Here is a 23812-nt window from a genome sequence, read left to right as displayed (position 1 = left end):
GCGAGGGGAACGCTCTCCCCGGTGTGTGAGGAGGGAGAAGGGCTCTGAGTTTATTTGCATGTCCTCAGATGATCAGGCCCGTGTCACTTGGCACTGGGATGTATCCTTCAGAGAGATGGAGCCAGCTGGGGCAAAGGCAGAGAGGAGGGGGGTCTAACACCCCCTAATCCAAGGAGGTGATGCCGAGCACCTCCCTTAGATGACTCTGACATGAGCAGAGCATTGCCTGCCAGCCCCAGCGAGGGGTTTCACACCCACCCAGGCAAGCTGGAGCTGCCACGGTGCCTTGGCTGGGGAGGCAAGGCCATGGCACAGGCTCTTTGGGAGTGGGGTAGCCACTGACGCCTGGGAGATGCTCACATGGGCCCCAGAGAAGGCTCTGGAGGCAGCTCCTGCCCAGCCCCACAGTTAAACGTGGAGCTGGATGTGGCATTTCACAAGTAAAATGCAGGAGCAGAAGGACACAATGCTGCCTTTCCCAGGCTGCTGAACTTCACCCGGGATGTGAACAGTGTCCTGTATGGACCACTGTCCCCTGGCAGGAATTCTGAGGCACAAGGTGCCCCCGTGGACCAGCCCTGGGGGATGCTTGTGATCCTGTACCTCCCATTTCTCACCTCTGCCTGCTGCTTTTGATGCTCTTCAAGACCATTGAGGCTCACAGTGCTGAAACCCTTTCTCTCTCAGAGAGAAACAAACGTGGCACACGCCCCGGGGAGCAGAATTACCCGTGTGTCTGGGGAGGCAGGGACTGGAACCAGGCAGGCTCTGACAGCTGCTTCCAGGAGGTCTGAGAGAGACCAAGCAGCGTGTCAGCCACGCACAGCTTGTCCTGCACGGCATCAGCCCCCGTTTTGCCTGGCTGCTTTTGGCACGATCAGCCTGTCCAGGTACCAGGAATGCCTGGCTTTACCTGTCCTGGCTGTGAAACACATCTGGGGCAAGTGCTGGGGTGGCAGCCATGGACTGCTTCCTTGTGGGATGAGCAGTGGGGACGTGCCAGTCCTGGCAGTGGGACTGGGAAGCAGCATGCGTTTCCAGGCTGAGTCATGCTGAGGATTGTGTCTTGTTCCCTGTTACGGGTCCAGGTGCAGTATTCCCTTGGCAGAATCAGCCCATCCTCCCTCTCTCCCCAGTTGTGTGTGTGTGTGTCCGTCCATCCTTCCCACCTCCTTCATGTAGCAGCAGAGTAGCACTTGTAGGGGGAAAAAAAAATTAAAATCTCTACCTGGAAGCTCTGCAGGGCTGTAAGGTCAGGACTGGTGCTTGCCATGCAAGGCACGGAGCCGGTGTGCTGGGCAAGCAGGTACTCACTCAGCTGCAGCTGCAGGGCTGGCTTTGGGGTGGGGACTTGCATCCATGGGAGGGGGAAATGACGCCACCAGGGCCAGAAAGGGGTGGCAGGCAAACGGGAGATTGGGACACACAGCTCCTAAGTGGGACTTGCTGTCGTCTCTGCCAGCCAGGCAGTGGGAGCTGCAGAGAGGGACAGGGCGCCTGCACAGCTCTGTCCCCCCTCACTGAGCTGTCTCTGCTCAGCTGCTCTGTGTCTAGGTTATTTTAGCTTTGATTCAGCTCTGAAATTGCCTTGGCTGAAACTCTGTCTCTATTGTTTTCAGTCTGCAGAAGCATCATTGAACGTGTCAAAAAGATAAATTGGAGAAAAAGAGAGGAAGGAAAAAAAAAAAAAAAAAAAAAAAAAAAGAGGAGTGCAGTGCAGTTGGTGAGGAGAGCCATGCTGGTTGTGGTTTCCCAGAGCAGCTGGCTGCCTCAAGCCACACTCCCTTTCCAGAGGCAGCTCCTTGCAGCCCTGTCCCCTTCTCTGCAGGACTGAGACACCCTTCCAGACATCCTCCTTTACCTTCTGCCAGAGGGCTTTTCCCCCTTGGCAAAGCTCATTTAGGTTCATTTAGGCTGAGCATCTGTCCTGCCTGAGCCTTGTCTGGGAGCATGGTGAGCAGTCTCTGAGACCTGCTCTCTGTCTCTGCCCTGGCTGGGGCTGAGACACAGAGCCCAGCCTGGTGGATCAGCCAGAGCCCCATAGCAGGGCTCTGGAAATGAACAGAAAAGTAGGATGGGCAGCAAGAGGGGTCCTGGGTGTGGGCAGGGGCTCAGAGCAGACCTGTGTGTGTCCCCAGGGGTTTCACTCGCTGGTGGCCTTGTGCACACATTGGGGTCCAGCACCAAAACACCTGGTCCAGGGTCCACGGAGCTGAGGAAGGTCTGTGCAGGTCTGATGGGTCAGTTTGGGCTCCAGACCAGGCTCTCTCAGGAGTTCAGGGGGCCCCAGCAAAGGTTTGAAGAGGGCTCAGGCTTCTGCATCCATGGAAGGATCAAGCCTGAGGGATGAGTTTTGGGGTCTGTTTGGGGTACCACGTGGTTCTGGAGGACATGGTGCTGTCCATGAGCCAGCACTGGGGCTGTGGCATTGAACAGCACAGGGTGGTTTGCTGTGTAGCACCTTCATAATTGCCAATTACCTCCGGGGAGGAGGGGGAGGCACCTGGGAAAGGGGCTGGCAGTGAGTTACGGGAGGTTGCAGAAGTGGTTGTTGCTGCTGCTGAGGACGCTGGGGCAAATGAATAACCTGTTAAATAAAATGTCAGCCAGGAGTGGATGGGAGCTGGCATTGCTTTTTCCGCTTGCACTTTACAAAATGAATCTCCCTGTGCGTGGTTGATTTGCTTATTCAAAATAGGCCGTGGTGGAGGGGCTCTCCTGCTGAACCCGCTGGCACCAAGGGCTAAATTGTGTAAATTCCGTTATCCAAATGCTCCTCTGAATGGCTGCAGTAATCTAAGGGCATAATCCGTTGCCAGAGGACAGGGGTTTTCAGAGCCTAATTCCCTTTGTTTCTGGAAACAATAAGAATATGAGAAATGAAGCTGAGAAATTGCCATTGAGCTCCAAGCTGCAGTCCAGTGCTGGGAAAGGTGAAACCGTTCCCTGCCCCAGTTGCCTTTCACACCTGAAAAGGGGAAGATCGATCTGTGTGAAAACTCCAGGAGGCAAATACCGAGCGGGTTCCATTAGACAAGGCTGGTTTCAAATGGCAACTGATTTGCATGAGCTGATTAAGCTCATTACTACAGCAGGAACTCAGAAAATCATCAGATCCCTATGCAGCAGGAGTGCTGAGGTCTGCTGCGATGACGCTCGGTGTGCAGCGCTCGCCAGCACTGCTGTGCCTTCAGCAGCATCTCCTGGGAGCACACACAGGACATGGCCAGTGGTCACTCTGCTACCAGCACCAGCCTGAGCTGGCCAGCTTGTGGCACCGATATTTATAAATTATTTGGCCTTGTTTAGAAACCTTTTGGGACGTTTCTCTCATTCAAAGCGCCTTGTGGGTGCAGTGCTGCAGCCCCACAGAGCAGGGGTGTGGGCAGAGCAAAGCCTGGGCACCCACAGCATGTGGGGAATGAGCACCTGGCTCTTGCTGATGCTCTGCTCCTATCTGGTAGCCCAGGGACCAGAGGGCTGTGCTGGCAGCCCCTTCTCTGCCACAGCCAGGTGAGTGTGACCTCGGGTGCTGCCTGGGAGCTCTGGGCTGTGTGCCAGTGGGGGACTAGCATGGAGCTGTCCCTTGGGCTTTCCCCTGGGGACAGTGTGTGCGTGCATCCCACACGGAGCCAGGTGCTTGTGTCCTGTGGGGGACCATGTGTGTGTGCATCCCACGGGGACCTTGGGGCATGCAAGTCAGATCGTGCTGCGCCAGGAGCAGCTCTGTGTCCTCACGGCTCTTTCAAACTGAGAGTAGGTTTAGATTAGATATTAAGAAATAATTATTCTCTGTGACAGTGGGGAGGCCGTAGCATGGTCTGCCCAGAGAAGCTGTGGCTGCCCCATCAATGGAGACGTTCCAGGCCAGGTTGGATGGAGCTCTGAGCAGCCTGGTCTGGTGGAAGGTGCTGCTGCCCATGGCAGGGGGCTGGACCTGGATGAGCTTTGAGGTTCCTTCCAACCCAGGCCATTCTGTGGTTCTATTCCTGCAGCATTTCCCCAGGTGAGCACCTTGTGGTGCCCTGAGGGTGAGGAGTCACAGGGCTGTACACAAACTGGTGCCACCTTCCAAGGCTGCTGCTGCTTCTTCCATGCGGCATTTGTACACCCACGTGTTGAAAACAGAGCCCACGTGGGCAGGTGTGCCTCTAAATATATATACACCTGGCAAACACACTGCACTCATGAGCACACACGGACTCTGCAGTTTGCAGAGTCCCCTCCTTGCCCTGCACCCCCAGGAGCACCCTGGCACAGGCAGCAGAGCTGGGAGCTGGTTATGAAGAGAATACAAAGAGGTATAAACTAAGCCTCTCTGCTAGAAAGGCCAGGAGCCCCAGGCTGGAAGCATCACACACAAAGGCTCCTCTGCTCCTGTGCATTTTCTCTTTTTAATGTTTTTGCCTTTATCTTGCATCAGCTCAAGAGCTTCACTAAGCCCTGGAGCACGGAGAGGGATCCTAGAAAAGGCAGGGGCGGAGGGGGACTCTGTGGGGCTGTGTTTGTCACCTCCCATATGCAGGTTCCTGTGTAGCTCTTGCCGAGGCTGGTGACAGTACTGGGGACTTGTTGGGACAGTCCCTGCTGCCACACAGGCGAGCTTGTGGGCCATTGTGCCACAGCTTGGGGGACCATCTCACCAATGCTGTAGTGCCAGAAACGCTCCAGTGCTTGCCACCTCTGTGTCAGGGCCAGCTCTCACCCTGGATGGGCTGGCAGGGCAGGGCTGTGGGTTGCTGGAGTTGCTGGGTGAGCTTTGAGCCCAGCTCAGGCTCCCTCTGCACCCAGGGGCTGTCACGCAGCCGTCTGGGCTGGGGATGGCGTTATCTCTCCTGCTGTCCTGCCTCCTCCGGCATTCCTTCCCCCAGGTCCCTCCCGTGCCCTGCTCTGTGCTGTGCTGGATGGAGATAGGAGTCCAAGTTATCCACTGAGGAAATTGCTCACTGTAAATCCACGGCGAAAGTCCTGGGATTCCTGAAGGCCCAGAGGAAAGTGCTTGATTGGATTTTCAAGCCTTTCTGCCAGCTGTGGGAGAGGAGGGCTGACAGCCGCCCTGAATCTTCCTCACTGGTGCCTGGGAGGGGATGCAGGCTGTGCCTGCTCGCTAATGGAATGTAAAGGATGTGTAAATCTCCCGCCTTATTTAACTCCCCCCTGAACTTTATATGCAGCGATAAATTTCTCCTCCTGCAAATCTGCTGGAGCAAGGTGGGCCTCGGGTGCCTGGTGCCCAGACAAGTGTGGGGGGAGGCATTCTCCTGCTGCTGGAGAGGAGCTGCTGTGCCATGCAGCAGCCAGACCCTGTCCCTGAGGAGCTCTGGGGACACTCTGGCTGCACTTGGGGGCTCTGGCAGGAAAGGCTCAGTTTGGGTTCAAGCTGCCCCTGCCAGCGTGAGAGGTGCAGGAGCACCTGGGGCTGGTGTAATCCCCCTCCTGCCCACGGGGCCAGGGGTGTTTGCCTCCAGTGCCAGCAGAAAGCAAAGTTAATAAAGCACAGAGCTCTCCTGAGTTAAAAGCAGTAATGGACAGGCAGAGAGTAGCCAGGCTGTGGTGGGGAACTGGTCCCACTCCAAGCCCCCATCATACAGCTGAGCAACACACAAATAATGGAGAAAAATGCTGCAAATTTTATTCTGTTGCTCCTTATCTCTGATTAATCCTCTTACGTGTTCATCTCATTTTATCCCAGTGTTGACTGTCTGTCTATTGTATTTCTGTAGTCCTCACAAAGACAAAAATCCCTCTGAGTCTTGCTTAGCTGGACAAGGGGGGGCTCCTGCCTGCTGGCACCAGTGGAGCACCACAGAGGAGAGGACCAAGGTAACATGCCCATGATCACCACAGCACATAGTGGCAGAGGAGGGGCTGGAAACCAGTTTCTCCCAGGCCCTAGATTAGTGCCTAGATTAGATGCCCTACATTTGGGCATCCCCAAATGTAAAGAAAGATACCCTAGACAAAACTGTCCCATGGTGTGGCTTTGCTGCCCATGCTCGGGGCATGTTCTCAATGCACTAGAGAGGAGACAGACTTTCCTCTTCACACCCCTCTCTCACTGCAGGCAGATTTGTTAGAGCCCTGCAAGGGAAGCCCTGCCTGTCTCAAGTCCCTCTTCTCCAGCCCAGGCTCTCCAGCCCTGCTCAGTTTTGCCAGCAGCCCCGTGGTCCTCTACCTGCTGCTGGCTGAGTCAGGAGCACGAGCCTTCTGGGCCTGACCCTATTGCTAAAGGATTTTGCTTTGATCCACTTCTCCAGCTGGGGAGAACAAAAATCCCTTAAACAGCCAAAAATCATAGGGAAGATTGGAGGAGAATTTTTTTACCTGAGTGGGAGCCCCTGGTTGGAACAATTTAGTGGAGGAGGATGGTTCCTGTAACAGCATGGAACAATTTGGAGGAGAACGCTGTTTGTAATGTGGTGGAAACTTGAACAGATGAGGGAACCCACTGTCTTTGGGGGGCATTTAGACAGTTTCCACAGCACCCCAGCCTGTCCCAAATTTGTGCAGGCACGGCCAGGCTGTGTGAGTGAACAATCTGGAGGTTGTCATCATCTCACACTCAGCATCCTTCACTCCTGCAGCTGCTGAGTCCTTGCCCTGGGACCCGAGGGCATCCAGTGGCACACTCAGCTGCAGTCCCACCTCTGCCACAGCCACGTGCACCTCGGGCAGCCCATGCACATGCACTGTGCCAGCGAGGTGGGCTCAGGTCCTCTCTCCTGCTGCACATTGATCAGACAGCTCTTGGTGTAAATTCTCCCAGGATCTGGCAAACTACAGCAAGGAAAATGTGGAGGCCTCTGGCTTCAGTAGCTGGAAATTGCTTTTCAAACCCAGTAGAATTTCCAGCCTCCCCAGCATCCTGCAGCAGGGAGCTCCTGGGATCAACTGTGTGGCAAAGTGCTGCCTTTTCATGTGTCAAACCTCCTTCCACAGGTGCCTTCCAGTTCTCATGCAGTGCCAGCTCCCTGCCTGCTGTCAGGCTGCTTTCAGGGACCATTGTGGTCCCTCTTCTCCTTTTTAGCCTGGAGATCCCCAGTCCCAGCAGGGGAAGGCAATGTCTGTGTGTGTTTGCCCATGGAAAGCACGATACAGGCTGAGCTGCAGATTCTCAGTGATGCATCTGGCCGTGTCTCCCAGGGCTTGTTTCAGGACAGCCTCTCCCTCTGCAGAAGCTGTTTCTTCTGGTGACCTGAGTGTGGCTGGAGGTTGTGGTAGCACACGGGGTCTTTGCTAGCCATGCTTATACTCTATTTTTTGTAATTGCCATCGTTACTTTGAAGAATTTTTGAGCCCCTCTTGCCCCCAGCACCTTGTTGAGCTGGCTCCAGTCCTTGCCAGGGGGCAATAAATCCATCTCTGCCACCCCCAGGGTATAACAGGTCCTAGGATTTCCAACTAGCCCCCAACCTGCCTGGCCCCTCAGCCTGTGTTTATCTCTAGGTGCGATGCCAGGGCCATTTAAAAAGCTGCAGGCTGAGCAGCAGAAGGCTGCAGCTGCTGCCCGGAGCCAGGCTGCGGCTGCTGCTTCGTTATTTACAGCTGCCTTTGGCTGCTCATCAGCTTCTCCAGCAGCTCTGCTGGACACCGCTCACTGGCTGCTTGTCCCTGCGCTGAAAGCCAGGGGTACTTGTGCCCTCAAACGGGTGCCATCTGGCACCCCACCTTTGTACCAGCAGCGTTCCCGGCTCGCCTGCCAGCTCAGGACAGCCAGCTCCCTTTGAGGAGCTCTGTTTTAAACTGCTTCCCAATACTGACAGCGAATCCAAGCTGGAGCACAGGGGGTAAAGTCGTGGGCCATATGGCAGAGCCGCATACAGACTGCATTCTCCTGGCTGGGTCCATGAAGGACTTCACCCGTGAAGGCCAGGGTTATTCTGCTGCCCTTAGTCTTGGTCTCAGCCACGCTGGCACCCCTCAGTCCAGCTCTCCTCGCTTCTCTCAGCTGTTGAACGCTGCCAGAGCAGGGACAGCTTTACCAGGCTGGGTCCGTGTGGCTGAGCAGCTCCTCAGGAAAGACAGCATCTGTTTGCCCATGCTGGGGGTGTCTGACACCTAAACGTGGGCCAAGTGGCATCTGCCAAGGTGCCCAGATGCCCTCTGGGTGCAGATGCAGGGCTGGTGGAGCAGACACACGTCACGGTGGGTCCCGTGCCAGCCAGCTCTGCCTGCTCTGCTTTTGTCCCCGCTGTTGGTCCCCACGTTCCCCGGCAGCCCCACGGCTCCATCTGAGATGAAGACCGGGGTGTGAGGCTGGAGCTGCCGTATGTTCCCCATAAAAACCCTTCTTGGCCTGTTCCCCGGCGTTTCCTGCCGCTGCCACACGTGCTCAGGATCCCACATGCCTCACAAGCCGCTCACCAACTGCAGCCTGGCAGATGGAGGAGCCGGGCACGGCTTTGCAGTAGGAGAGGCAGGACTCCGCAGGCTCTGTTTGTTCTTGGGTTGTTCACAGCAGCAGAGGAAGGGGGAGGAGAGCTGGCACCCACCCCTGCGAACTGGCCCTCTGCAGAAGGGACAAGACCTTCCCATAACCACTCCCCATCCTGGAGCTGAGCTGTGAGCCCTTCCTTGGCTGCACAAAGTGTTTTCACCCGGTGCCACTTGTGTAAAGGCAGTTGGAAATGGTGTGAGTGTCCTGGGTAGATGGAGACCATCATTCCTCCCAGGCAGGTGGTACTGGTTTGTTCTGGTGGCAGATGGCCAGTCAGCATTAAGAGAAAAGGCAGAAAATCAGTCCTCAGAGGGAGCAGAGATTTATTGTGGTAGGAAATTAAAAATGGATGCGTCAGCTTTTGGAGTAACTCCTGTTCTGCCTTTATCTGTTTGGGGGGGATGAGGGCTCTGTGTTCAGGCCGGTTCCATGGCAGGGAGGTCTGAAGGTGCTCAGGAAGCTGAAGGCACATCCCTTGGTGGTGGGTGTATCATGATGGGCAGTGACTGCACCAAGCTGATGTCTCTCTTACCTTGGGTGGCGGAGTGTGACCAGATCAGAGGTCAGCAGATGAGTGTCCCAGCCTCAGGATATCTTCATGCCACATCAGTCAAGACGCCGTGAAGAGCCAGGTGCTCCCACAGGGGTACATCCATGGTGGGCTCCTGCTGCTGCTGGGCACAGAGAGCTTTCTCCTGATACATCCTTTTACTTTGTGCTGATCTGTTTTCCAGTGACTGTGCCTCGGTGGCACTGTGCCATGGTGGACCCCGAGGACACAAGGGGATGCAGAGCAGGCTCTTGGGCTAAGGGTGGGCAGCAGGCAGGTAAGGACACAGGCAGGGTGGGGACATGGCCATAAACAGCCACTGGCTCCCCGCAGTGGGATGGGGTCAGTGCTGGCCCGTGCCCACCAAGGTGGTGGCAGGTGTTCCCCAAGCAGTGTGGCCCCAGGGTGAGGCTGGGTTTGGTGCTGCTGATGGCACCAGAGCTGCTGAGCTCCAGGGATTGTTTCATTTCCTCAGCTCCCTGCTGCGAGAGCCTGCCCGTGAGCTTTGCTGCCCAGCACAGCTCTCTGCCCAGAAATTAAAAGAAGAAACACAAAAAAAAATCAGGCTCCAAGGAAGTGATAGCTCTTGGGGTGCAGCCAATTACCAGTGTTAGGGAGAGAGCTACCTTACCCACTGCTGCTGCTGCTGGTTTCTCTGGCCTCTCGCTCTGGCCCAGGGCGAGCACACGTTAATCCCCAAGCCCGGCATGGGAGAGCTGCTGCAGGAGGGACGTTCAGAGCCACAGCCTGGAGAAGGCATGTTGTACCTGCTGCTGAGCATATTACTGCTTCTCCAGGAGTGGATAAGTCCTGCTTAGGAGGACGCTCGTCCTCTTTTATTTAATTTCCTGGTAATGCTTCTGCAGCGTCCAAGTCTTATCAGGAGAGGAGCAGCTTAAGAGGCCGGTAAAGGAGTTTTCATTGTCCGTATCCATCTCTTTATTCCCCTCTTCCCTTTGACGCTGGATGGCAGGGCAGGCTGGTTGTGGCTGAAGTGAGGTGTGCTTTCTTTTCCTTTTGTCTGTTAAAGCTGCAAAGATTTCCCGGCTAACCAATTCTGATGGTAATTTCGGCTGCGGGAGACGCTGCTGTCCCTGGTCCTGGGCGGTCACCGGCTGTGGCTCAGCCGCGGGTTCCGTGGGGAGGAGCGAGGGTGACACCGACGCCCCGATTGCACACAGAAGGACAGATCTCGGGACACAGCTGGGCAGCTCTGGTCTGGGACTCGCCACCCACTTTGCTGTGACTTGGTGAGCAAACCCCTGCCTGTGTTTCCCCGGAGCCATCGCACTGAGCTCAGCCACATCTCCGAGGCATCCCGGTGCTTCGAGCCCTGCTGCTCATCCTCGTGTTCACCTGCTGGCCGGGGGGCTGCGATGGCTGCGGGCAGCATGGGTGGGATGAAAGTGTCCCCTGGGAAGCCAGCAGCTCGGTGACTGCTGTCTTGTGGCAGCCAGCTCTGGCATTCTCCCTGGCCATGCCAGGCGCGTGGAGACGCAGTGCTGCATTCAGTCGCCTTTTCAGCTGCGCACAATGGCCTCGGATAACGTTTGTTTGAGAAAATCGGTTGAATCGCGTGATTCTTTTTGTTGTGGTTGTTACTGTTGTTCTTTTAAATGCTCACGGGAGTAGCAGAGCAGCTAACGAGGCGGCGCAGAGACAGTCTCTGGGGAGATGGTCTCGCCGGTTCCCCTGCAGCTGCACTCTCCTGGCGCTGGAGCTGGCTCTGCTCCTGCTGGGAGCGCTGATGGGCGCGGCACTTCCCGTGCTCAGGGGTGCCCAGACCCTGCTGCTCCTCACCAGTTCCCTTCCCCAGGCCTCACCGTTTTCTTCTCCAGCCCTGTGCCGCTGCCTGCGGGAGGGGAAAGCCACGAGCGCGCACCCAGCTGGGTGCTGGGAATGGGTCACCTGGCTGTGGTGACATCCCATCGTCACAGAGCGCAGCTCACCCATGGCCAGCGCTGTATCCCTGACCCTGGGCAGACTCACCTGTGCTCAGGAGAGCTCCCATGGCAGACATGACATCCTCCCTCGGAGGGTTTTGGGTGCTTACCTGGGGATCAGGCTCGGCACAGGGCTGTCTTTGCTGACCGTGATGTCCTCAGGCCCCAAGCTGTGTGTGCTGGTGTGGAGCTGCCAGGAGCTCCTGTCCCCTCCAGCCCCACGTGCTGTCCCTCTTGGCTCTGCAGCAGGTGCCAAACGCAGCGCTGGGAGCAGATGGGGGTGTCAGAAATGCAGACAGATAGCATTAGTTGGATGATGCATCAAATCCTAAACTGATAAGAGATGGAACAATTGGTGTGTTGTCAAAAGGCCGGGAAGGATCTTTTTTAAATAGACTAAATAGTCTGGACAGGAACAAGCAATGAGCAGCACAGAAACAACAGCACGTTCACCACTTTGTTTTTCTGGCTGGGCTGTGCGTGTTGCCATCTGTGCTGTGCTCCGTGGCCATCCCGTGGTGCTGGGATCGCTCCCCCATAGCAGGCTCACAGCCTGGAGCCATGGCTGGCACTGCTCCCGGATGCCTAGAGCAGCTTTGACATGACCTTGCCCCGGGCTGGATCTTCCCATCTTCTGGTTGTCTCCACTCCAAGGAGTCCCTGGGCTGATGGTGGAGATTTGGTTGGAGTAGCACAGCTGAGCCTGCCTTAATCCTAGTTTTTAGACCGGCTAAACTTGTTTTCACTTATCTCTGATATTGCTGAGCTGTGTTTCACAGCATGAATAAGCCAGCCCTGGGGTTTGCTCTTAAAGCTCTGCAGAATGGCAGGGAGAGCTCTCAGTGCCAGGGCCGCCGTCTCCCCTGACCCTCGGGGAATGGCCAGAGCCACACCACCAGCAGTTTACCCCGCGCACATCTCCCATCTAATGGGCTGCAGTGCTGGGGCAGCGGGACAGTGAGGTGCTGGGAGAGGATGGTGATTTACCCTTGCGTGGCATCTCCGTGAACGTCCCCTGCCTGAGCTCTGGTGCTGTGGCAGGGACAGGCGCTGAGCAGCACGGCTCTGCACGGGAGGACGGGGCTGTGGCCGTCCCAGGAAGGGACCGGGAGTGCTGGGAGCGCTGCAGGTGGAGTGGGGCTGCCCTGCAGCCTCAGAGGGCTCGGTGTGGTGGGCAGGGCCGCGGGGTGGGGCGCGTTACAGCCTGTCCCTGTGGTTGCAGCGCAGCCATGTGATGCCGGAGGAGCGCGGTGGCGATGATATGGAATGTGGGCAGCTGCCTTCGGACACGCTCCGACAGGTGACGGTCCAGCGCCACCCCCTCTACGGATTCGGCTTTGTGGCTGGCAGCGAGAGGCCCGTGGTGGTGCGGTCGGTGGCAGCAGGTAGGGTGTGGGGGTGGTCCTGGACGCAGCTGCAGCGTGCCAGGAAACACAGCGGCGCTTCCCCCGCCCGGGTAGGACCCCTCCCTGGGCTCCTGTCCTCTCCTGTCCCCTCTGGTGGGCCTGCAGGGTGTCCTCCACAGCCACAGACGTGGGCAAATGCTTTGGGGATGCTTGGGACCCTCCTGCTTCCCCTCTACCCCGCAGCTCTGGGATGCCTGGGTTGGCCCTGACCCTCTCTCCTGGCAGGCGGCCCCTCTGAGGATAAACTCCTGCCAGGAGACCAGATCTTGGCCATCAACGATGAGGATGTGAGTGAAGCCCCCAGAGAGAGATTCATCGAGCTTGTCAGGTGAGGACAACACTTGTCCCTCATGGCCTCTGGGGAAGGGCTCGTGCCAGGCTGCTGTGCCCGTACCAAAGCCTTGCAGTGTCAGTGCACACCCACGTCACCAGTGGTCACTGCTGGGGTGGGGAATTCTCAGCCTGAGCAGGGGGAGAGCCTTGGAGCAAGTGCCATAGCCCTTCCCAGCTGGCCAAGAAGTGGGAAAGAATCCACAGCCACGTTGCCAAGCACCCCAAGGAGCCCACAGAGATCCCAACCACCACAGGGCTGAGAAGGGTGGGATGTGCTCTCAGTAGCCAGTTGCACATGTTGAGGTCCATCACCATAAGGTCCCATCCATCTTCATTTCTCCTTTCTGTCACAGGAAGGCCAAGGACTTCATCATCCTCACGGTCCTGCACACCCACCAGGTGAGACTGGCAGGGCCGTGGCCAGCTCCAGGGGAGCCAGGACAGGGGTGAAAAACCCTTTCGGAGGCCGAGGCAGGGTCCCTGGAGACCCTGGGAGACCACTCAGGCAGCTCAACCGATTTGTTGGACCCACGTCCCACCACCCCACGGCTCTTCCAAGCTGTGGGGTCTGAGAGCTGCCACGGCCCCGTGCAGCCATCTCCCCATCCTTGTCACCAGGAGGGAGGGAGAGAAAATATTCCCAAACCCGTCCGGTTTGCCGAGCACACCCCGTGTGTCTGATAGAGCAACCCATCGTGCCAGGGGTGGCAGGGAGGGGTCGCTGCTGGCTCGGGGGTCCCTGCGGAGCTGGGAGGGCCGGGCTGCAGGAGGGCTGGAGATGCTGCGGCCACCGGCAGCGATGGTGCGCTGGGGCTCGGCTTCCTTGGCCCTGGGGCAGACCGAGCTGTCGTTTGTGCTTCACCGAGTCTTTGATGTTAGGAAAGAAGCGTGAGAGCTCCCCTGTGCTCCCCAGCACTGCTCTGTCAGGAGTGGGGGCGTGTGCCACACTCCAAAAAAGCTTTTTCCCTCCTGGCCCGCGATGGCCGCCAGCCAGGACAGGCAGCTCAGCTGGTGCTGGCACCGTCAGCTGGCACACACGGCTCTGTGGCACGACTGTCTCTGTGCTGGAGTATGTGCTGGCACTGCCACCAGAACATCCTGCAGGGATGCCCAGGCTCCTGCCGTCTCCCTGGGGCTGCAAACCCACATCCAAGGGTTCATCTCTCTCATCCGGCCAGTGCCAGTGCCTCCAAGCAAGACCTGGCTGACATCTGCTGGAGCTCAGCCTGCACAAGGAGTGCCAGGCACAGGTGCTCACTGGGGTGCAGCCTCCCTGCCACACTGATGCTGCTGGTGTGACTTCAGGGGCTGCTGCTCGTCGTTCTGGCCCTGCCTGCAGCGCTGTGTAACCACAGCCAAGGGGATTTGCTTTCCACCCTCCCCATTTCGTGGTTTGCTTCCCATTCCCCGTCATCACACTGGGCCCCGTGTCTGCCTTTCCCCACACCATGGCTCCGAGGGCAGGCAGGTGATTTACCCAGCGCTCTCTTTGCAGTCCCCCAAATCTGCTTTCATCAGCGCAGCCAAGAAGGCGAAGCTAAGGTCCAACCCGGCCAAAGTCCGATTTTCCGAGCAGGTGACGGTCGGCGAGACAGACCCAGTAAGTCCTGCCCTGCCTTCCTCTGTGCTTCACCCCCCTGAGGTGTCCCCAGGGCCACAGCGTGCGGGCTGGCTGGGGGCCACAGGGCTCCTCTTCCCTGATTTGGGCTCTGCAGGTGAGAGCAGCTGTCTGGCCTGGGGAGCCCCACTGGACAGATGTCCTTGGGCACAGTCAACGTGTTGGGTCACTGCTGGGGGGCTTGCTGTGGGCGTCCCCCATCCCTCTGAAGGAGCCCCAAAAACTGGCCTTAGAAACCTGGTCTCAGCTGAGTCCCCCTGAGCACGCAGGGGAGGCATCCAGGCAATGCCAGTGCCTGCTCTAAGGAAGATCTGTGGCTTCCAGCCTGATCCCAAAAGCTTTGGAGTGCCTCTGTGTGGGGCAGGGTGACCAGGGCACTGCTGAATGGCTGTGGAAGCTGAAGAGTTCCAGCCCAGTGCTTTTATCTCTTAATTGCAGAAAGGTTTTATTAACAACAAAACAAAACTGAAAAAAAAAAAAAAACAACCCTGTAAAGCGCTTCTAGCATGTTCTATTTTTAAGGAAAATCAATTAGGTAATTATCTGATTGAAATGCTTCTCACCAAATAAAATCAGCCTTCTCCCAACTTCCTGCAGAGGGGATGTTCAGGGCTGAGGGGGGATAGGCTTGGGGTGAGGGTCAGGAAAGGGGGATCAGCTCTGAGCCACCCCAGCCATACCTCCTGTCTGGGACACCAGCTGGGGAGCGGGACAGGCTGCCAGGCATGGGCACTGGGATGTGCTGGACAGAGCCAGATGCTCTGTTCCCACTGCAGCTGCTGGGAGCTGAGGAGGTGAATCTCTCAGGCAGCTCTGAATTGCCTCAGCTCCGCGCTTCCTGATGGCTCGACAGAATGCTGGGTTGTCAGGGGAAATGTGCCTGTTAGCACAAAAGCCCAGAGCAGCAGAGGATGCCACGAGTGCTCCATCACTGACACTCTCTCTCCCCACCCTCCCTCCGTCTCTCCGTGCCCCCCACCCTCCTCGCCTCCCCCTTTGCTGGCCCCACATGCCAGGACATGTTGAAGAAAGAAGCTCTCCTCCTCATTCCCAACGTGCTGAAGGTTTTCCTGGAGAACGGGCAGATCAAATCCTTCACGTTCGATGGCCGAACCACGGTGAAGGTGAGTCCCTCTGCTCCCCCCACAGCACCATGACACCCCTCTCCTCCCACCTGCCCGATCCATTTTTCCTCTCCTGCTTCCCAAGCACGAACAGCAGCGCTGGGCTGGCTGCGAGCCGCTCTGGCATGATGGATGGCCCGTCTGCCTCCCCAGGCAGCACGCGTTGCAGCTGGCAGGGACGGGGCTTTGCTGGCTCTGCCTCTCCTGCCTTCTCTCCTTGCTGTGAGCCTGCCCTCCAGCCAGGCTGGATCTCCTGTGAGTCCCCCTGCCAGGGGCCAGCTCCCTCAGCAGCACCCGGGGTTAGCCCAGGTCACCTCCCGCTGCCACCTGGCTGCTGGTCACCTCTCCTGTACCATCCTGTGGACCCTCTCAGCCTCATCCTGGCACGGCCCCGGTTGCCAGGGGCGAGTGGGCTCTTAGTGAGGTCCCAGTGAAGTAGCCAGTGCCTGGCACCAAGCTGTCTGTGGCATTTGCAGGACGTGATGGTGACGTTGCAGGACCGCCTGTCGCTGAGACACATCGAGCACTTTGCCCTGGTCCTGGAGTATTCCAGCCCGGAGCAGAGCCACCGCTTCCTGCTGCTCCAGGACAAGCAGCCGCTGGCCCACGTAAGCTGCTGGGCGTGGGAGGGTGTTGGGATGGCCGAGGTGAGGGGCTGGGCACAGAGAGCCTCCTCTTCCCCCAGTGTGGGCTTGGCTGGTGTAGGAACACAGTCTGTGTCACTGGGATGGGGCTGTGTGTGGCACAGTTTGTGTCACTGGGATGGGGCTGTGTGTGGCACAGTTTGGGTCACTGGCACTGGGGCTGTGTGTGGCACAGTTTGGGTCACTGGGATGGGGCTGTGTGTGGCACAGTTTGTGTCACTGGCACTGGGCCTGTGTGTGGCACAGTTTGGGTCACTGGGATGGGGCTGTGTGTGGCACACAGTTTGTGTCACTGGGATGGGGCTGTGTGTGGCACACAGTTTGTGTCACTGGGATGGGGCTGTGTGTGGCACAGTTTGTGTCACTGGGATGGGGCTGTGTGTGGCACAGTCTGTGTCACTGGGATGGGGCTGTGTGTGGCACAGTTTGGGTCACTGGGATGGGGCTGTGGCCCAGCCTCATCCCCAGTGGGCACAGCTGTGAGGAGCAGGTGAGCAGCATTGGCAGCAATGAGCCATGGAGTGCCCAGGGGCACTGAGCAACCACCAAAGGGAGCAGAGGGCACACAGAGCCATGCATGAACATGAGGGTATAAAAGGCTGGGCTGAAGAACAGGAAGGGCAGACACTTGCACCCTTCTGAGGTGATATGGTGTTACTCTGTATGGGCAGACACCTGAAGCCTTCTGAAATTGTGTGATGATAATTTGTGTATTGTGGCCATCTCAATTGTGATGTGCTGTAACAGGCTGGGATTGTGCTGTGGGGTGGCACAGCCTTTCCTTGCCTCTGGCATGGTCCTGCAGGCTCAGGGGTGAAAAGGGTGGCCAAAGAGGGAGACAGTCAGGGTTTTATCCATCCCACACTGACAGCATCATGGAGCTGCTCTGTGCTCCAGCCTGGGCAGCTGTAGACAGCACTCATGAGTATCCTTGGCTAGGAGAGGCACTAAGCTGGCACTGCACAGAACCAGGGATAAAATGGGGATCATGGAGCAACCATTAGCCTAAGTGGCACAAACCCTACAGCACCAAGCAAAGCTGTCACACCAAGGAAGGCTGGGACATTGCTGGGATGAAAGGTGGTGCATGGAGGAGAGGAATGAAATATAATGCCAGAAGAGAGGAGAGGGCATCTCGTGCCCTGCAGCCAGTGGTTCCTGGGCTCACTGCTCCCCTCTGCTCCTTCCACAGGTTGTGCAAAGAACACACTACCATGGCATGAGGTGCCTCTTCCGTGTGAGCTTCTTCCCCAAGGACCCAGTGGAGCTGCTGCGCCGGGACCCTGCAGCTTTCGAGTACCTGTACATCCAGGTAGGGACTGGGAGCTGCTGGAGCTCGTGGTCCACAGGTCTGCCAGGGCTGGGCCCTGTGGCAGCACCGCTCAGGTGGCAGTGCCCTGTCCCTGTCCCTGTCTGAGGACACCTCTTCTCCCTTCTGCAGAGCCGCAACGATGTGATCAGAGAGCGCTTCGGCACAGACCCCAAGCCAGAGATGCTGCTGGGGCTGGCTGCCCTCCACATCTACATCACTGTCTCAGCCACCCGCCCCAGCCAGAAGGTCTCCCTCAAGAATGTGGAGTGAGTCCTCCTCCCCGTCCCCAGGCTTCCACGCAGCCCTCCTTCGTTGTCCCTTCCCTGTGTCCCTGTGTCACCGCAATGTTTTGGGGTGCGGAGCATGAGGTGTTCTGAGAGCCCCCCGAGCGGGGTGGTGGCTCAGGGGCTTGGCAGCAGTGACAGCCAGCCCCTGGTCCCACCATGGGGCTGTGTAAGACCCCCTCACACTGACATGCAGCAGCCAGGGCTGGGGACACTTGCTGTCAGCCCAGGATCATTTCCATGGGAACGCAGGCTGGTTTTCTGCCCGCATCCAAGGCAAGGAGAAGGCTCTGTGGCTGTCTCAGCCCATCACCAAGTGCTGGCTCAGCCCTCCTGTGGCTCCTGGGGGGACCTAAACCCACACCCAGCCCACCCGTGCAGCTGGCCTTGCCCAGCTGGCACAGGGAGGAAGGAGGGAGGGGTCACCCAAGAGGACCCCAAAAGAGGTTTGGGAATTTGCCCTGCATCCCCTGAGCTTGCATGAAGGTGAGTGGGAGCCGGGGTCTGCTGCAGAGCGTGGCGCTGCCGTTCCCCAGGCTGAAGCTGGTAGCTGTGTCACCAGCCTGGGGTCCCATCCCCTTGGGGACCCGAGCTGGGGGCTGCTGCTGCTCTGGCTGTGGCTCCAGCTCCCTCTGACGGCAGGAGGATGCTCTGGGACAGTTTTCTGTCCCTCTCTGCTCGCCGGCAGTGTCTCCGACCTGGCAGCTCATGCAGGCTTCCCTCCCCACAGGAAGGAGTGGGGCCTGGAGCCCTTCCTGCCCCCCTCGCTCCTGCAGCTCGTCAAAGAGAAGAGCCTTCGGAAATCCCTCTCGCAGCAGCTCAAAGCCCACCAGCACCAGCCTGGCGGCACCAAGGTGAGCCCAGCCCTCAGAGTCCCTGTTCGGGGCTGCTGGGGTGACAGCCTGCCCCCCACCCCAGCCCGTTGTCCCCAGCTCCTCGGGGACTCCTGTTATCAAATCCCCTGCAAGGGAGATGAACCCCAGCCAGGCAGGCAGACACTCTCTCTCCTGAGCCCGCGTTCAGGAGCTGGTGTGGATTGCAGGGGGTGCAGGGCTGAGATCAGCTGAGGCTTGGCTGAAGTGGCACACATCAGCTCCTTGCTATCGCTGCTTCTGGGCTTGGAAAGCTCTGGAGGCGGCGGCTGAGCCATCGCCCTGGTCCCTGCAGCCTTTACAGCTGCCCAGGGAGGGAGGGAGGGCTGTACACCTCGGGGGGGTTACACATCAAGCACTGGGGCTCCTTCCTGGCTGTGCCTCTGCTCTGAGTTACCTCCCAGCAGCTGCCCAGGATGGCAGGGGAGTGGGAACTGCCCTCACCCACCACTCAGACTCGCTGCCAGCACAGCCCGTGCCCGGAGCTGCCTGACAGCTTGCTGTGCACCCCTACCTGAGAGCCCCCGAGTCTGCCCCAGCCTCCTGCCTCTCTCCCCCCTGTGCTCACAGTGATCACCCGTGTGGTTTTTGTCAGGTCTCCACAGCCCAGGCAAAGCTGCAGTACCTGAGGATCCTGAACGAGCTGCCGACCTTCGCTGGGGTTCTCTTCAACACGGTGGGACTGGTACGGTAATTCAGGCTGGGCTGGGAGGTGCCTGCTCCTGAGTGTGTGCTGGGGGGAGCCAGGGGACACGTGGCTCCCACAGAAATCACTTCCCTCAGTCTCCTGCTCTGCCCTGCTGAGCTCCAAGCCCACCCAGAAAGCCTCGGAGCCTCTGCTGTCAGCAGGTCGCGTTTTCAGCTCTGCAGGGTCGGGATCTGCCCTGTTCCTGCCAGCCTGTGGGGCAGCAAGATGACCTGCTCTGCGAAGCCGGAGGAGTTTCAGGCGTGTGTTTGTAGCTCGAGCGTGCCCTGGCACATCCTGCCATCCATCCTGGAGGAGGGCAGCTCCTGGCAAAGGCCACTGTGTTCCCTGCTTGCCCACAGCTGGGCCTGCTGCCCTGTCACAGGTGCTGCAGTGATCACTGCCACGGTGATCCTTCATCTGCACTGCTCACCCAAACCACCTCAGCAGGAGGAAAGCCACCAGCCCAAACAGGACCCACTGAGGCTCCCCACTGCCTGGCCCACCCTGTCATCCCTCTCATCCACCTCCTACCCAGAGGTCCCCATGTAGGTGTCTCTGCCATCCTTCCCTTTACCCTCACCTGTGGTCTCAGCACTCCCCTGGCTTCCAGTGCTTTGCCTGCTGGGTTCCATCTCTGGCAGCCTTTGGTCTGCTCTGCCCCTCACCTCACAGCTCAAAGGGCTGCCTGCAGGAAATCAGTGCAGGCACAACCTTGTGGTGTCTGCTTGGTGCCACAGCAGAGCAGTCAGAGCCTGCCCCTGACACTGCCTGAGTAGACAGCATGTTTTTTTATCTCTGACACCAAAGCAATGCTTCTGAGCCAGCCTGTGAGTTGAACTGTGTTGAAGTGGTAAAAAGTATTCCCATATTATCTTCTGCAATGGTCTGCCCAGCTCCTCTTCCCCTCCACACCTGGCTTGAAGCATCCTTTTAGACCAGAGCAAGAAACATCCCGACTTCCAGTCAAGGCTTTGGTCTTTCTTTTTTTCTGAAATACATTCACTCCCTCCTTTGCTTCTGTCTCTCAGAGGCAATGTCAGATCAGACAGATTTGTAACACACTTACTTCAGTGTAGTGACCCCAGTGAGCCTGAATATTTCATGTGGACACTCAGTTCAGAGCTTTACTTTTAAATAGCCTTGGCATCCTGCACACCACTCCCAGCTCTGCAAAGGGGCTCAGGGAGGCAGGTTAGTGGCACCAGCCTTACCTACTGCTCCACAAAAGCCATCCTGGAGCTGACCAGGCTGCCAGCATTGAGGCTTGGCTCCATGGAGAGAGCCAGGTGCAGCCTGTGCCACGCCAGGGTGTGTTTGTTCACCCCTGCCTGTCTGTCTCTCTCTCTCTCCATGTGCCTGTGCCACCAGGACGAGAAGCAGGCAGCCACCACCCTGCTGGTGGGACCCCGGCACGGCATCAGCCACGTCATTGACCTGAAGACCAACCTCACCACGGTGCTGTCAGAGTTCAGCAAGGTCAGCAAGATCCAGCTGTTCAGGGAGAACCAGGGGGTGGCCCGGGTGGAGACGAGCATCCTGGATGCCAAGGTAGGCATGGGTGCCGTGGAGATGAGGCTGGGGGTTTGGGGCCAGCCTTTGAGGGGATTCACGTCACAGCTGTGTGCTGGAGAATCTGCTTGGGATTCCTAGAGACTCCAAAACCCCTTTCACACCAGGGCCTGCAGCATCTCCCCTGCTGGGTCTGACTCCTTGTGCCACACAGGCAGGGATGGCTGCTGAGGGCCACAGGGCAGGCACGGTGCCCTTCTGGCCATGACCCAGGGCCACAGGGCAGGCACAGTGCCCTTCTGGCCATGACCCAGGGCCACAGGGCAGGCACAGTGCCCTTCTGGCCATGACCCAGGGCCACAGGGCAGGCACAGTGCCCTTCTGGCCATGACCCAGGGCCACAGGGCAGGCACAGTGCCCTTCTGGCCATGACCCAGGGCCACAGGGCAGGCACGGTGCCCTTCTGGCCATGACCCAAACACCTACCTAATGGTTCAAGCAGGATCCTCGGGGCAGGTGGGGGTGACACAGGCCAGGCAGGTAGCAGGACCCTTTGGAGGCAGGACAGCACCTCGCCTCTGCTCAGGGCTGGAGAGGAGCAGTAGGTGGCCATAGCTGGGCTGGGTGCAGCTACTGGAGGGGACTGGGAGGTTTCATGCATTAGTAGCACTTGTGGAACTTGTCAAGCTGGGCAGGATTGTTGAATGAAGTGGACATGATGGGAAGGAGGTGTTGGGCTCAGTGGGAGCACAGATGGCTGTGTGTCCCTGGCCCAGTAGCCACCCCCTGGGTACCTTGCCAGCTGCCCCTGTTATCCTCCCCTTCAGCCCCCAGAGCAGCCCTTGGCAGGCCCCCCTGAGCCCCGTGTGTTGTCATCCCCCATCTCCTGCTGTTGTTGTGCAGTGCAGTGCTGGTTCTGATAGTCAATCCCTGTGGCCAGCCCCTGCCACCCCTCCTCAAGGGTCCCAAACCCTCCAAGAAAAGTGTCAGCAGCACAGTAAGATCTTTACTTCCTTCTTTGGTGCCTGGTGCAGCAGCCACAAGATCCTAAAGAGAACTTCCCTTGGCCTTTGGTCAGGTTTTTAACAAGCTGGGACACGGCCCTGACAGACTCAAAGGCACATAGTTCTATGTGTCTCCAGGGCATCCTCGGTGTCACTGCCTCCCTGCCCCATGGGGAAGGGCAGCTGAGAGGCAGAGATCTCACAGGTAAATGCCAAGTCCTCTCCTCTCCTCTCCTCTCCTCTCCTCTCCTCTCCTCTCCTCTCCTCTCCTCTCCTCTCCTCTCCTCTCCTCTCCTCTCCTCTCCTCTCCTCTCCTCTCCTCTCCTCTCCTCTCCTCTCCTCTCCTCTCCTCTCCTCTCCCTCTGAATTCAACAGGACAGAGTTAGGATTGACTTTGGAGTTGGTCAGTCAGGAGCAGTACTTGGCAGAGCCTGCCTGGCACGGTGGGGCCAGGACTCTGTGGGGCAGGGAGGTGCTGCTGCACAAGCCCTCTGAGCCTTTGGCTGTGGGTCAGCTTTCCTGCCCCTGCATTCATCCCTTTTCCCCCCGAGACTGATGAAGCTGAGCTGCTTTGCCAGCTGTCTCTGTGTTTCATCTCCTGCAAGGTCTCAAAGCCTCAGCCCTCTCTGCAGCCCTTTCTTTGCACTGTTTCAGTCGTAGTCTCACAGCTGTAATCGTGGTGGATTTGTTTAGGATTCTCCTGCTGCCTCCTGTCCTGGTGGATTTTAGCACTTTCTCCCACCCAGCTCATTAATTCCTCCAAGTCTGTTTTCCTGCTGCCACTGTGCCTGGTCCAGCAGCTCTGCTAACCTGCAGTAACACTCCAGCAGCCTCTGCCAGAGCTGTGCTAATCCTCATCCCCTCTGCTTCAGCTCTCCCCTCCACAGCCTCATGGACAAAGCCCTTTTTTTGCATTCCTAATCCAAGTGGGTATTTGGTCAACTGTAACATTTTTAACATTCCCTCTTCTGCATCCCACCGAGGTCAGTTGTTGTGCAGTTAAAGCCTTGGTGTCCTGCTGTGTCTGTTCTAACCCTTCAAAGCCCTCACCCTCCCCTGCTGCAGCATGGAGAGGTGGAAGCCCTCCTTGCCTAGCCCCTCCAGCTGCCTGGGCTGTGCAGGAATCCATCCATTTGCTCCTTACAGAGCAGGAATAACCAGGGGCTGCACCACGAGTAACCCTGCAGGTTCCTCCTGCTGCCCACGCCCCTTGGATTTGTGTGCATAAAATCACCACATTAATGCATTAATAACAGGCTGCTCATGACCCTGTCACTGCTCGTGGCTCGCTGTGAGTGCTCTGAGCATCCTGTCCCCACTGTCACCTCGCTCCATGGCACTGAGCTCTTGGGGTGCTGCTGTCCTCTCCCTGGTGTGGAAGAGAGCACCGTTCCCCCCACACAGACTGGCCACGGGAGGGACAGATGCTCTGGAGGCTTAGGTGATGCTGGCATCCATCTGCTCTGCATTAGGTGACAATTCCCACGCAGCTTGTCCACAGATCCTGCAGCGCTGCTCCCCACAGCCAATCCCTGCGGCAGCAATCCACTCTGTACCTCCCCCAGCCCTTTCCTGCTGCAGGAGCAGACTTTCCCCTGTGACCCTGCTGTCCAGCCCCCCAAAGGCTGGAGACAAGCCAGCCCACTGGAGTAAGCCAGCTCACACACTTCCAGCGAGCACGTCCGCATGCACGGTGGCTTTATCTCCATGAGAAACTCCAGGCAGCTGCCTCTGGCCACCAAAAGCCCCTCTGCCTGCCTGGAATGGAGCAAGCACCCCATTTATGGCTCTCAGCAGGCTCCACAGCACCGTGCCAGGGCAGAGGCTGCTGTTATCTGTCTTCATTTAGCCATTATCCGAAGGGCTGGGCTTTAAAGGCAGAATGTTTGCTCCAAAATGAGGCATATGCTAATCCTACGCAGGACAGCGATGGATGAGGCAGGCTAAGAAAAGCAGGCAAAAAGATCATTACCTCACAGCACTAATCTGCTCTCTACAATTATTCTGTTGCACTGAGCGTGTCACTGGCTAAAGCCCTAGGTTGCAAATCAATCAGTTTCTGCTGTGAGTTGCAAACCATTAGAGGGC

General features: G+C 57.9%; 1 protein-coding gene across 4 annotated transcripts in view; it reads left to right on the top strand.

The window, feature by feature from the left end:
* Window positions 1–23812, top strand: part of FRMPD3 (FERM and PDZ domain containing 3) — a 58539-nt gene that overhangs the window by 17303 nt on the left and 17424 nt on the right. Inside the window, exons 2-12 of one of the 4 annotated variants that reach the window (XM_053990058.1) lie at window positions 12153–12315; window positions 12562–12664; window positions 13023–13068; window positions 14165–14269; window positions 15304–15411; window positions 15888–16019; window positions 17248–17367; window positions 17497–17633; window positions 18382–18505; window positions 19119–19208; window positions 20580–20759. In XM_053990058.1, coding sequence (XP_053846033.1) covers window positions 12165–12315; window positions 12562–12664; window positions 13023–13068; window positions 14165–14269; window positions 15304–15411; window positions 15888–16019; window positions 17248–17367; window positions 17497–17633; window positions 18382–18505; window positions 19119–19208; window positions 20580–20759 — 1296 coding nt within the window. In that variant the 5' untranslated portion in view covers window positions 12153–12164. The remainder of the gene's footprint in view (window positions 1–12152; window positions 12316–12561; window positions 12665–13022; window positions 13069–14164; window positions 14270–15303; window positions 15412–15887; window positions 16020–17247; window positions 17368–17496; window positions 17634–18381; window positions 18506–19118; window positions 19209–20579; window positions 20760–23812) is intronic. The other 3 variants (XM_053990059.1, XM_053990060.1, XM_053990061.1) reach the window with 3 other exon arrangements.

Source organism: Vidua macroura, chromosome 14 (assembly GCF_024509145.1).
Source record: "Vidua macroura isolate BioBank_ID:100142 chromosome 14, ASM2450914v1, whole genome shotgun sequence".
Taxonomy (NCBI): domain Eukaryota; kingdom Metazoa; phylum Chordata; class Aves; order Passeriformes; family Viduidae; genus Vidua; species Vidua macroura.
The sequence above is the reverse complement of the archived record's forward strand: the minus strand, read 5'-3'. Positions and strand labels throughout refer to the sequence as shown.